Source organism: Brienomyrus brachyistius, chromosome 1 (assembly GCF_023856365.1).
Source record: "Brienomyrus brachyistius isolate T26 chromosome 1, BBRACH_0.4, whole genome shotgun sequence".
In the NCBI taxonomy this organism is placed as follows: Eukaryota; Metazoa; Chordata; class Actinopteri; order Osteoglossiformes; family Mormyridae; genus Brienomyrus; species Brienomyrus brachyistius.
Genome location: NC_064533.1, coordinates 51,075,909 through 51,088,247, shown reverse-complemented (window position 1 = coordinate 51,088,247; position 12,339 = coordinate 51,075,909). Strand labels below are relative to the sequence as shown.

At 46.4% G+C, this 12,339-nt stretch overlaps 3 protein-coding genes across 5 annotated transcripts; all 3 read left to right on the top strand.

Moving 5' to 3' along the window:
* The first annotated feature begins 138 nt into the window (after window positions 1–138).
* Window positions 139–3,029, top strand: LOC125738168 (vitamin K-dependent protein Z-like). Of its 3 annotated transcripts, none has more exons than XR_007396749.1 (5): window positions 139–297; window positions 704–867; window positions 1,124–1,148; window positions 1,243–2,391; window positions 2,628–3,029. XR_007396749.1 is itself a non-coding variant. In XM_049006866.1 (5 exons), the coding sequence occupies exons 1-5, from the start codon at window positions 234–236 to the stop codon at window positions 2,258–2,260; spliced, it is 375 nt and encodes a 124-aa protein (XP_048862823.1). In that variant the 5' UTR covers window positions 139–233; the 3' UTR covers window positions 2,261–3,012. The 3 variants fall into 3 exon arrangements, 2 of the variants coding, with proteins under 2 accessions (XP_048862823.1, XP_048862812.1); XM_049006866.1 differs by having other exon boundaries at window positions 1,243–1,355; window positions 2,252–3,012; XM_049006855.1 differs by having other exon boundaries at window positions 1,243–3,012.
* On the top strand, window positions 2,331–3,816 carry LOC125727940 (coagulation factor VII-like). Its single transcript, XM_049005256.1, has 3 exons — window positions 2,331–2,391; window positions 3,011–3,154; window positions 3,236–3,816. The coding sequence occupies exons 1-3, from the start codon at window positions 2,331–2,333 to the stop codon at window positions 3,562–3,564; spliced, it is 534 nt and encodes a 177-aa protein (XP_048861213.1). The 3' UTR covers window positions 3,565–3,816.
* A 1,172-nt stretch (window positions 3,817–4,988) lies between these two features.
* f10 (coagulation factor X) lies at window positions 4,989–11,220 on the top strand. Its single transcript, XM_049029687.1, has 8 exons — window positions 4,989–5,128; window positions 5,783–5,943; window positions 7,150–7,174; window positions 7,428–7,541; window positions 7,659–7,790; window positions 8,291–8,514; window positions 8,794–8,911; window positions 10,576–11,220. The coding sequence occupies exons 1-8, from the start codon at window positions 5,065–5,067 to the stop codon at window positions 11,127–11,129; spliced, it is 1,392 nt and encodes a 463-aa protein (XP_048885644.1). The 5' UTR covers window positions 4,989–5,064; the 3' UTR covers window positions 11,130–11,220.
* The last annotated feature ends 1,119 nt before the right edge of the window (window positions 11,221–12,339 follow it).

Here is a 12,339-nt window from a genome sequence, read left to right as displayed (position 1 = left end):
GTAAAAAATATGAGGTATGTAAGTAAAGTGAGAGTGCACACATGCAGTTATTCCCATAAAAAAGGAGTAATTAATATGTGACTAATGTGAGTTTGCCAGGATATTCCTGACGAGTGTTTACCCTGCTCCAAGTTAGGGTGCTGTTTGATTTTCTCCCCCCTCTGCTAGGCAGGTCAGTGACTTTGTCCCCCATCACCTGTCTGCTCTCGCTCTTGCCTGGAGACATTGCTGCAATGCAGAACGCCATGTCAGGTTTAACACTCTCTCTGCTTTTACTGCCGCTGTGCGCTGCCGATGGTGAGTACCGGAGTCCCGTTACCATTCCGCCGGGCTAAGAATCCTGGCACCTTCAGGTTGGATGCCGACAATGTTCAGGTTGTGCCGGGTGTTGCTTTCAGCCTGTTCTGCGTGATGCCTCCGAAAGGAGAGTGTTGGGTTTTGAAATAAATTTGTGAGAATATTGGTGTCATTTTTGGCCTTTATATTTTAACCAAACAGCACTTGGCTCTTTTTATAAGTAAGAAATGCTATTTACATATATATCCATGTTCCATACCTGAATTATTCATGTTCTCGAAGTAACTGTTCTACTCGACTATCCTAATCTGTCAACCATTTTCAACACACATTATGGCACTTTATGAGGTTTGTCTTGGCTTGTGACCTGGCACTTTGCTCGGCTCATCTTTCCGTCTTTCCAAAGTCTTCCTGAGGCCGTATGATGCCCATTCCGTCCTGCACCGCCCCCGGCGAGCCAACACTGGCCTGCTGGAGGAGCTGAGGCAGGGCAGCCTGGAACGGGAGTGCATCGAGGAGGTCTGCGACTACGAGGAGGCACGGGAGGTCTTCGAGGATGACGCCTTGATGGTAAAGATCATAATTTCCATTACAGAGGTTTTCTTTTAACATGAAATTGAGAGATTGCAGAGCAACAGCGGTGCTAAAACTACTTCCCAACTTTTTTACTGGGGACATCTACATGGTTCTTCTATATTCTCATGTATTTCTACCTTATTGCACTTTTACAAATGTATTCAAATGAAAGGAACCATGGTGCTTGAATCTGGAACAATATTTCCATCCCATTCGTATAATAATTATCTTCTGTTCGGTTTTCCCACAGAATCGGTTTTGGACGATGTACAGAAGTAAGTGAACATATCGCAGTGATCGTGTCTGGTGGTGATGAAGACACGCGGGATGTTCCAGGAGTAAGTTATCACCATGGTTATTCTCCCTCAGACCGCAACCCATGTGATCCCAATCCATGCCTCAACAACAGAAATTGTGTCCATTTTCAATCGATCTATCAATGCCAATGTCCGAGGGGTTCCAAGGGAGACACTGGCAAGAAGGTTGGTGAGCCACAAAAACGACTGCACCTAGCAGGTCCCCAGCCACAAAATGTGCTTTTATAGTGCCGTTATAGTCTTATTGCCTTTGTTGAGTCTATAACCATGTCAAACGGTGATGCATGATACGTGATAAAGGACCAGTGTGTGGCTCAGTGGGTTTGGAGAGTGTTTCCCAATCCGGTCCTTGGGAGCCCACAGCCAGTCCATGATTTCGCTGCCTCCATGCTTTAGGTGACCACCCAATCCACTCTGAGCTATTTCAGGTTTTACAGCCTACTTTAAAACTGAAAGGCTCCCATGTTTTGTTCAATTGTTTGGTTTGCCTTATACCTTTACTGGTATGTTTCCTTGATTGAAAGACTCATCCAACTGTTTCACATTAACACTAGTGACACATGCATGATAATAGGAGACTGACCAATCAGCACTCAGCAAGAACTCAGTGAAATATGGGTCCTTTTAATTGAAATCTTTCAAATGGTACGTCACAAACCCTTTCATAGCTCATAGTATCCCTCCTGACATTGATTAGGTGGTTATCCTATTCATGGTCCCTTCCAGGCAGACCACATTTCTGCTCCCAGCTGGGAGGGAGCAAAAACATGGACTGCTGTAGGTCCCCGAGGACCGGATTGGGAAACACTGGGTTAGGATACTGCGCCTGTGACAAGGTCACCGAGCTGAAGCCCATTCTTGGCAGAATAGTCACATTGGGCCCTTCAGCAACTGCCCTGAAATGCTCGAGGCGTCCCAGATAAATGAAGCATCTCTGGTGACCCCACACTGTGTCAGACTGGGCTTCATATCGGGGAGAGGAGATCACTGTAGAGGATTCCGTGACACAGGAAACAGTTCCCCACCCCACCCGCAAGCCGAGTTTACTCCGTTTCCCACAGCCAGAGTAGCGAAACACTGAAGTGTCGCTATCTGAACGGGGACTGTGAGCACTTCTGCAACGATACAGGGGGACAGGTAATGTGCGCGTGTGCTGATGACTACGCCCTGGCAGAGGACGGGCGGAGCTGCATCGCTCAAGGTGAGGAGATTGGGAGATAGTGGGGGTAACTGTAATGCCTGCAATAGACAGCAGGTGATGTAGCGATTACGGATGTGAACTGGTAACCTGAGGCATTACAGTTGAAAATTGAAAATTGAAAGTTTCATTTTTGGAACTAAATGTATTTAATACACAGCCCCCCCCCCCCCCCCCCCCCCCCCATGTGAAACTTTGTAACACAGTTTGTTGTACCGAGCTGTTTGCTTGTCTCACAGTGCAGTATCCCTGTGGTAAGGTGCCACTCTTGGAGGCCTCAAAACTGCAGGCCAACAAGACAATGAGAGAATCAGAGTATGGCCAGTACTGCCCGAAAGGCCACTGCCCCTGGTGTGAACCCTCAACCGCAACCACGAGTGACCTTTGCTCAGAGTCCCACAGAGGAAAGCTGGGAAGTCTCAATGCGACCAGAAAGTCACGTACATCTGTGGTTGCCAGGGGAGAAAGGGGAAGACTATCGGGGACTCTGAGACTACAGGGGGCATGAGGGTGGATATTGGTTTGGAGCTCATTTGGGAGAATTTTTCAAGGGCTCAGCCATGTGTTTGTGCAACCTAGATTGTTACTTGTAGTTGGTTCATTTTGATGTTCTGATCTGTAACTTTGGGGTGGCCCGGATTGCAGGTTTTGTTGCAGCACAAAGGCTATAGCTACTGCGGGGGGGTCATCGTTCATCCCAGCTGGGTGGTCACCACTGCCCACTGTCTGATCAACCTGAATGTTGAGAACCTGATGGTGGTGGCAGGTAGCTTATGCGTGTCTGTGTGGCCGCACCCCCCCTCCCCCCCACCAGCCTTCATGAAGCTGTTCGGCGTCATTCCCGCAGGGGAGCACAACCTGAGGCTGGCAGAGGGGACGGAGCAGAAGACCGGCGTGGCCGAAGCTGTCCTCCACAGGCTGTACAATGTCACAACTAGCGATAGCAACATCGCCCTGTTGAGGCTACACCAGCCCATTATGTTCTCCGACTGCGGCGTGCCTGTGTGCCTCCCACGGAGGGAGTTTGCTGAGAACGAGTTGGCAGCCATGCGCTACTCCACTGTCAGTGGCTGGGTCTGCCGGATCAAGGCCGGCTACACCCGAGGAGACATTGTGACCCTGTACCCGCCCACCTTGTTAGAGAAATATGTACTTTTTTTATTGTCATTTTGCTAGACACTTGGAAACAACACCCTGCAGCAGCTTGATCTTAATTTAGCAATAACACTGCTTAAGAACGGTCGCTTGAATATTTCCACCCCATATAGGGTGATAAACAATGTTCAATGTCTTTTGCATATCCTATTTGTGTACCTCAATAAAAGACACTGCAAGGGGAGTTTCCTCTTTCGAAGTTGGCTGAGTTCGACTGAGAGGCTGACACCTCAAGGTCAGGACTGGGCTTCCCTTGCAGCAAGTAAAAGATCATCACAGCTGTGCGTGTTGTTCTGTGTTCAGAGACTGGTTTGTTTCCAGCGTATCTTTAGAAGAAGATAACCCTAACACACCTCACACCTCTTACGGAGGATGGCCGTGCCACCCCTGTCCCCCTAGCAATGTGCACTGAAAAGTGGCATGAACCTCACCAGTAATATGTTCTGCGCTGGCTACCTCGAAGGGACCACCTTGACCAGCTGCAAGGAGGACAACGGGAGTCCCCTGGTGACACGCTACGGGGACACAGCCTACCTCACTGGGCTGGTGGGTTTCAGAGGCTGCACTTACCAGGGATACTTCAAGATATACACCAAGGTCTCCAACTTCTTGGACTGGCTGCACGCGCACATCAGTCCGGGTATCACACCGACAGAGGGGCATCCTCATCCTTCCACCAACCAAACACTGCCCCCTGTGGTCGTAGAGCAGCAACTCACCTGAGTATTCTTCCCGCAGGTTCTGACATATGAGGCTTGAATGTTAACATCAGCTAAAGGTGCTTCTTTTGATTTCCTGTTTTGACTAAATAAAACTTCATGAAAGCAGTAACATTGCCTTAAGTGTTTTTCCAGTACATACACCCACCCCTTGTCATGAGGTCTGCCATCGATCCAGCTTAACATCTTATTTAGCAGAGGTGCATCTTTGACAGAGCAGGGTTAGCTGGTTGCTGGAGCAACTTCAGGTTAAGAACATTGCCCATCAGTGAAATTGTTCTCTTAACCCTTGAATTTGAACCAGTAGCCTTCCGATTACAAACATAGAATCCCAACCTGCTGAGCCACACTCTACCCTCTGGAGAACATATATTGAAGCAGTTGGAGCTCATATGAAAGACCTGTTCACGTATGTAGGGTTGCACAACACAGACAGAGGCCGAATCAATTGGAGAGCATGGGTCACAGGGTGTGCTGAGATATGTACACAACTCTCCTGGAACAACCCCGGACATGGGTTGCCATTGGTGGACTAGCTTTTGGTCTTCAATGGCTTCCTGAGTTGCCTTCTAAGGACGAGGATTGCATTGGGTCATAGCTCTGCCCCCACCCCTTCAAAGTCCCCTCACTCGCTGTTTTTGTCCATCATCTCCTCCCATTTAATTTCCCCATCCTCCAATCACTTCTCCTTGCCTTGCTGACCCCTCCCCCCTTTGTTTGAGATGGGGGTCAATGACATTCCCCGTCAGATCCATTCTGGCTGTGGCAGCGTGGAAAGTGCAATATTCAACTGCAAGCCACCATGTTCTGTTTTATCCAGGCTGGTCTTCTCCTCTTGTCACTGCTGCCCGAGGCTGATACGGGAGGTATGTACTGTAAGCGGGGCATCGATTTCGCGGGTTGCTTTGGGGAGCCATGCATGGACTGCATAATACAAACTTCATAGGGATGCGTATCTGCATTGTTCACAGTTCAACAAACTTCTACTATACATGTATGGATGGATAGAGTCTATGGAGCAATTAAAGTTAAGTAATTTGGTCATAATAAGATAGCTGGGCTTCTGAAGAATTTGAAATAGGAAGTCACTTAATCACCGTGCTACCTGGGAAAGGAAAATATCATAAACATTGATGGTTGTAGCTATTTCATCCATGAAGTCAACGCCAGCTTTGAGAAGTACCTTGGTGAGATCATCATGCCATATTCAGCTTGTTACAGCACTCGGTGTGTAGATCAACGGTCAATTGATGTGAAAATTGCATTAACCTGTTTTTGTTTTTGTTTTGAGAGAGAGAATATCAAGAAGCTCATCTATGTTCTTACCTATGCTCATATTTCTATGTTCTTGTGAGGGACAGGTTGTACTCTCCCACTAACCAACTGTTCTGTGTCTTTTAAATAGATCAGTGGTTCATCCAAAGGTTATTGAGAATTCAACAGACATGTCCATGACTGCGTAATTAAAGAGTTTCCAGAGACGGATCCAGAAGCTGACAGTTGGTTCGTGTGTTTTCCAGTTTTCCTTCAGAACCAGGATGCCAACCAAGTGCTGAACCGGAGGAGGCGGGCAAACAGCATGTTTGAGGAGTTTAAAAAAGGGGACATGGAGCGGGAGTGCATTGAGGAGCGGTGTAGCCACGAGGAGGCCAGAGAGATATTCGAGAATGACGAGCGTACGGCAAGTAACTCCTTTTGGCTTTTCTAGGCTTATTCTGTCTCCCTTCTAGCAAAATATAAGTATTAAACGGACTGCAGTTCAGTTACTATTGTCCATAAATGGACATGCTTGGTAGATTTATAAACTCATATTTAGGCTGCTTCCAGATGGCTTATCTGGTCAATTTGGAGTATATATGCTGACTGTACCAAGCATTAGGGATTTTACTTTTTCCTTGAAGCTGACTGACTGGCTGAATCCAATTGGGCTCCTTGAGTTAAGCTTTTAAATTCCATGGGATATTTCAACATCGAGATTTAAGTGCATTCCTTAGTGGCAGCAATATGTCCGTCAGCAGGATGGTACCAAGAACGTCCAGGAGTGGCCCTATGAACACGATGAATTCAGCTTAATGCAGTGGTCTGTTCAGTCACCAGACCTCAGATTCACTACCAATGTAATGATCAGACAGAGAGGATGTTTAGTTTGGGAGCTCAGAGCCAGGCAGGGTCAAAACCAGTAAGGCAGAGAAGCAAAACAATTGTTTGTCAATTTTGGCACAGGGAGACTTATATTCAGAGTCTAATTACTGATGATGCAGTGTAGCTGTTAGTATTGCGAGGAGGGCGATGGTTAGAGGTGTGGGGGTTTATGTAAAGCTGGGTTGATCAACTGCAGGCCTGACAATCAGCTAATTAAACCCAACTGTGGGAAGCGATGAACTCATCCCTGTGAAATACTTTTTTTGCCTTGATTCCCTAATGAATTAAAGTTATTATGAGGTCAAGTGGATACAACACAATATTAGGAAGGCATCCCTTATGTTTTGTACACGCATTGTATAAATATCCCATTCACACTTTGACCCCCAGAATGGTTGCCACAACTGTAGTGCACAATGAATATTTAGGTCATTCGAATGCAACAGAATGTCTTAACATTTGTGTAAAAACCATAAACCACTTGAAACGGTGACAGTATGTGAAGGAAAACACCAAACAAGCATCCAGTCATAAGAAAACAGGAAGTGCCCTTCCACCTCTGACTATGTGACTGCATCATGAACTGAATAACACAGCAAAGTGAGTAGGAAGTCAACTGCTGTAGTAAAGATGGTACAGCATTCTGGGTGTGTAATGTGAATACTCTTAAATCTCTGAAATGTCTGTCATCATTTTCATCCTCCAGTCCTTATCATAAACTTAATGTGTTAATTCTTTCTCATAGAATGAGTTCTGGAACGTCTACTTTGGTAAGATTTAACTTTCTGCACTACTGGGGGGCAGGAAATGAAGCAGTATTTTGTGTAACTATGCTGTCAAGATGTGTTAATAAATGTGTGTGTGTGTGTGTGTGTGTGTGTGTGTGTGTGTGTGTGTGTGTGTGTGTGTGTGTGTGTGTGTGCACAACATTTTATTCAGTTTGGGGGGAGGGGTGTTTGCTTGTGTGTGAGAATGCTGGAATGAAATCATGGCCGTCCACAGATGTTCTCTGTAACTCCACAGATGGGGATTCCTGCAGGTCTGTTCCCTGTATAAACAATGGCACCTGCAAGGATGGGATCGGGAGTTACACGTGTTACTGTGTCGCCGGCTTCCAGGGCACCAACTGTGAAATCGGTAGGGCGATGTAACCACGGCGACCGCCAGCGACAGCATTGTCTTAGTGCCAATCGCCATTGTAACATTGGGACCTCCAATTCCGTCTCCTGACCGCACCTCTGCCGTGTCCTGTAGCGATACCAAAGCTATGCGACTTAAGCAACGGAGACTGCGAGCATTTCTGTAACGTGGTTCATAACCACGTCATCTGCTCGTGTGCTGATGGATACACCCTGGGAGAGGATGGGAAGTCCTGCCTGTCTAATGGTAAGCTGGAGCGAGGTGGACAGGCATCAATACAGTTAGACACAGATAAATATAGATAGATATCTGTATAGTTTATATATAACACAAAAGTTGCCTGCTTAGTCTTTTGCATCTATCTGTGTGTATTTGGTTCGGAAAAAAAATGTACATAGCATTTCAAACAGGATGGGGGGGTGGGGCACTGGCAGTAATTTGGTGGGAACTACAGCCCCCAGTGTCCCCCCTCATGGTGTTGAAACTGCTGCCAAGTGCCAAATAAAGAATCTGATATAGATGCACATAAAATTAACTTGCGGCCAGGACAAGGTGAGACTCCTGAACAGATTGCTGATAACGAGGGTTGCCTACATTTCCCTGAAAAAGCCAGTCTCTGCCTCATGCAGCCTTCATGATAGTTTAAATGTTTGTTTTTCTTATGTCTTTAATTGAGTGGGTCGTTTGAATCCAGGTCCCACATGTTTAGGGCAGACGCACTTGACACACACTTGTTCCTGGCACAGAGCCCTTCAAATGCGGCTTCCTAGTCAGCAAGCACAACACCCGCAGCATTAAAGTTTCCCAGCCGCTGTCCAATGCCACGCGACACCAAAACATCTCTGCCGTGTTTGGCGCGAGCAACATGACTGTGGAATCATCCGAAGATGATACTGAAGATGGGGAACTTTTTACTGGCTCTCGTATTGTCGATGGCGAGGAGTGTCTCTCTGGAGAATGCCCCTGGCAGGTAGGTATGCAGCAGATGTGGATAGTGCAGGTCCAGAAAGTGAAAATCCAGACCAAGATTTTGTTTAAACCAATCAGTTGAGTGTAAAGAGACTCAGTCACAGGGTACCCAACCCAACTGTCCTACAGTAACCCTGAATACCTGTCCTGTGGTCATGTGATGGACTTGACCTTTTCCTGCCAATGCACTGTGGTCAGTTTCAGCTGTCATGGGTAACAAGTAAAGTTGAGAGTTTCTCCTCTTCCTCTCCCTTTTGTTTTTCCTTTTCCTCTTCCTCAGGCCCTCCTGGTAACCGAGGATGACCTGGGCTTCTGTGGTGGAACTATTCTCAATCAAAAATTCATCTTGACGGCAGCTCACTGCATGAGGGAGGCACAGTCATTCCATGTTGTCCTGGGTACGCTCTCAAAAAAAAAGAAGTAATTTCTCCATGCAAAGCAGAATCCGTCTTCTGGAATCAGAATGATGCTAATTAATTGTCAGGGTTTCTCATTTCTGCATCAGTCTTTGCTCTCTTAAGAGTTTTTTGTCTTCCTATCAACTGAGGTCTAAATTGGTTAAGCTTAATTAATTAATTAAACCGCTACTTATTTTCCAAATACGATTTGGAGAGAACACCTATGGCTGCATTCTTTTAGAGATATCTAGTTAAAAATGTTTGTAATCATGAAAAGGAAAGTAAATATAATGTTGCCTTACCTCCAGGGATCTCAGTTCAGGCCTCCAGTCTTGTGTTTATATGTCCTTTTGCTTGCTCTTCAGCAAGGGTGGCCAATCTCATCTACAAAGGGCTGGTGTGTATGCGGGTTTTCGCTGGTAATCAGATTACTAATTATAGGACTGATTGGCTGAAGAGTCCTCACACCTGGGTCTGAACAGCTGACCTACAGGTTATCCCATAAACCCGCACACACTCCGGCCCTTTGCGGGTACGATTGGACACCCCTGTTCTACAGGATTCCTCTGGGTACCACCATTTCCTCCCAAGTCACACAGTTAGGCTGGCAAGTTTCTCTGAGTCATCCATAGTGTGTGTTTATGCGCAGAAGTGGAAAGTTCAAGTCCAGAAAGTACAAATCCAGACGAAGGTTTTGTTGCAACCGACCAGTTGAGCATAAAGAGTCACAGTCACAGAGAACTCAACTACTTGGTTTAAACAAAACCTTGGTCTGGATTTGCACTTTTTTATGTGTCTCCGGCTCATACTCTGGTCAGGGTTCACCCCAGCTTTGTGCCTTATTCTGTCTAGTATAGCCTTCAGGTCATATTAAATATGGATGTTTCACTTTGCATTTTTCAAATATGTCCCTTAAGGTTATTACATGTATTAATTTACCAGCTGTTTCTGTCTATTAAATGAAGTAAAATGAAGCAAATAATAACAGCACATTACAAACATACAGCTGTCAAAAGATACTCCATCAAACCAGAATTAAATCAGCCAGCTAAGGATCTCCATGTTTACAGTTCAACAGTCCTCCACTACAGCTGCTGAGCTAACGTCAGGGGGGGATTAATACGTAGGCTATCCTAGGCTATAGCCTAGGGCCCAGGCAAAATTAGGGGCCCCGCATTGGGAAAAATAGAACAGTTAATTAGACTTATTAAATTTGGCCGATTTATTCGCCAGCACCTGATTAGCAGATTATTGATGGTGCATCGTTTTTTAATTCAGCCAGAGGCCTCTTGGGAAGTCAACTCACCCATGGCTTTAGGGGCTTAATGCAAGCTTGTGGGAGTTGTTCTTACACAAAGATGTTCTGAGAACAGAATGAAGAATGATTGGTTCAGGGAGATAACCAATAAAATTTTAGAGGAGGTGGGTCCAAGCAACAAGAAGAGGTGGGACCAAGACCTGCTTGGTTGGTCCCGCCTTCTTTAGTCGCTTGGACCCGCCTCCTCTGCAATGTGATTGGTTATCTCTCTGAACCAATCATTCTTCCTTCCGCACTCAGAACATCTTAATCTTAATCTTAATCTTAATCAGCTTAATGCAATATGACCATTAATGAAAATCGCCCTTCTTGTCTCTCTGCCCCCGCCAACCACCCCTCATCGCAGGCGAGACTAACAGAGATGTGGATGAGCATCGCGAAGCCCGCCACGAGGTAGACCTGGTGCTAGTGCACAGCCAGTACATGCCTGACACGTACCACAACGACATCGCGCTCGTCAAGGTGAAGGAGCCCATCCGCTTCTCGCCGTACATCCTGCCGGCCTGCCTGCCAGAGAGCGACTTCGCCGAGCGTGTGCTGATGCGGCAGCACGACGGCATGGTCAGCGGGTTCGGCCGTATCCGCGAGGGCGGCCCCCAGTCACCTCTGCTGCTCAAGCTCAGCGTGCCCTACGTGGACCGCAAGACCTGCATCGACTCCAGCAGCCTGAAGATCTCCAACACCATGTTCTGCGCCGGCTACAGCGACGAGGCCAAGGACGCGTGTCAGGGTGACAGTGGTGGGCCCCACGTCACCCGCTACAAAAACACGTGGTTTCTGACAGGCGTGGTCAGCTGGGGAGAAGGCTGTGCGCGGCGAGGGAAGTACGGCATCTACACACAAGTGTCCAAGTACATCAAGTGGATCCGAGCAGTCCAGCGGAAGTACATTCAGCTCTGAGGGATACGCTGTGAAGGAGGCTATTGCAACAAACAAATTGTTGTGGAGTAAACTATGTATACGGCAGTAAATAAAACAGATTTGTGAATGACCTGCTATTTTTTGTTTGTTTCAAATGCTGTAGTTTTGGTGCACTGGTTGAGTTCCATCCCAGAGCTAATTTACAGAATCATAGCATAATGGACAGGGATCTACTTGAGTTTGTTTCATTAGAAAACAGTGGTGACATGCCTGGGTATGCATTCTCACAGTGTACTACAGGAAAACCCTAAGAGTGAGGCTTCAGATGAGACCTTTTATTTCTTTAGCAGACACTGTTATCCTAAGCAGCATGCAGTTTTTGAGTAAGCAGTCATACAGTCCCTGAACTGGGGGGGGGGGTGGCGGGTTAAGGGCCTTGCTTCAAGGGTCCAATGGTAATATCACTCTGTGGATTGTGGGATTTGAACCAGCAACCTTTTGCTCACCAGCACAGTCTCTTAACCTGCTGAGTCTCATCCTACCCCCATAAACAAGCTTATTTTGTTTCTATACCTAATGTTATGTTTCCAAACATTTCCATTAACCAATCATGCTATAAAGAAAGAAATATAGGAATGTATGAGCTGATTTATATTTAGTTTAACTAATACTGCATCCTTTTGATCTCCCTTTTCTTATTAAGAGTAGTAGAATAAAGGCCTTTCTATCTTTTTGTACCATATGCCCAGTAAAGGACATGGTTTTGAGACATGACTTCGTCATCGTCATGGTTGTTTCATCCTGACATTGTGTCCTGGGACCAGCTGTATCGAGCCTGTTTTCGTTGAGGGTCTCACCTTTTCTGCTTCCCCGGTGCAGATGTATTTACAATTTCAGTTGAGCTGAGATCTGATCACTTGGTAAAATATAAACTCCCACAGGCTCAATGAATTCGGTTTCCGAGTGTGTTTTGCTGTGTTTGCACGGCTAGAGTCCACCTATGAAGATAGCTTGTTTACCCGACTGAAGTCCGCCAGCAAGCCTGTGTGTCTGGACGGCCAGCGTTCACTATTAGAACAGCGGCTTCTCATGGACCTTCTGGTCCAGCTCCCACAACAGCAGCCCTTCTGACGACAAGAAACGAGCAAAAATGCTGGCACTACATTTTCAGTCATGCTTTGTAATGCTAATGAACGTGTCTAAATATGCGATACTAATCACCATCTAATGAGAGTATCAGTGTCAGTAG

Bases quoted from the DNA above. Each gene is read 5' to 3' on its own strand.
- f10 (XM_049029687.1), top strand. From the start codon at position 5,065: ATGTTCTGTTTTATCCAGGCTGGTCTTCTCCTCTTGTCACTGCTGCCC. The intron at 5,944-7,149 runs GCAAGTAACTCC...TCTTTCTCATAG, and splicing joins TCGAGAATGACGAGCGTACG to AATGAGTTCTGGAACGTCTA. The intron at 7,175-7,427 runs GTAAGATTTAAC...GTAACTCCACAG, and splicing joins GTTCTGGAACGTCTACTTTG to ATGGGGATTCCTGCAGGTCT.
- LOC125727940 (XM_049005256.1), top strand. From the start codon at position 2,331: ATGTGCGCGTGTGCTGATGACTACGCCCTGGCAGAGGACGGGCGGAGC. The intron at 2,392-3,010 runs GTGAGGAGATTG...TCTGATCTGTAA, and splicing joins GCGGAGCTGCATCGCTCAAG to CTTTGGGGTGGCCCGGATTG. The intron at 3,155-3,235 runs GTAGCTTATGCG...TCATTCCCGCAG, and splicing joins GAACCTGATGGTGGTGGCAG to GGGAGCACAACCTGAGGCTG.
- LOC125738168 (XM_049006855.1), top strand. From the start codon at position 234: ATGCAGAACGCCATGTCAGGTTTAACACTCTCTCTGCTTTTACTGCCG. The intron at 298-703 runs GTGAGTACCGGA...GTCTTTCCAAAG, and splicing joins GCCGCTGTGCGCTGCCGATG to TCTTCCTGAGGCCGTATGAT. The intron at 1,149-1,242 runs GTAAGTGAACAT...ATTCTCCCTCAG, and splicing joins GTTTTGGACGATGTACAGAA to ACCGCAACCCATGTGATCCC.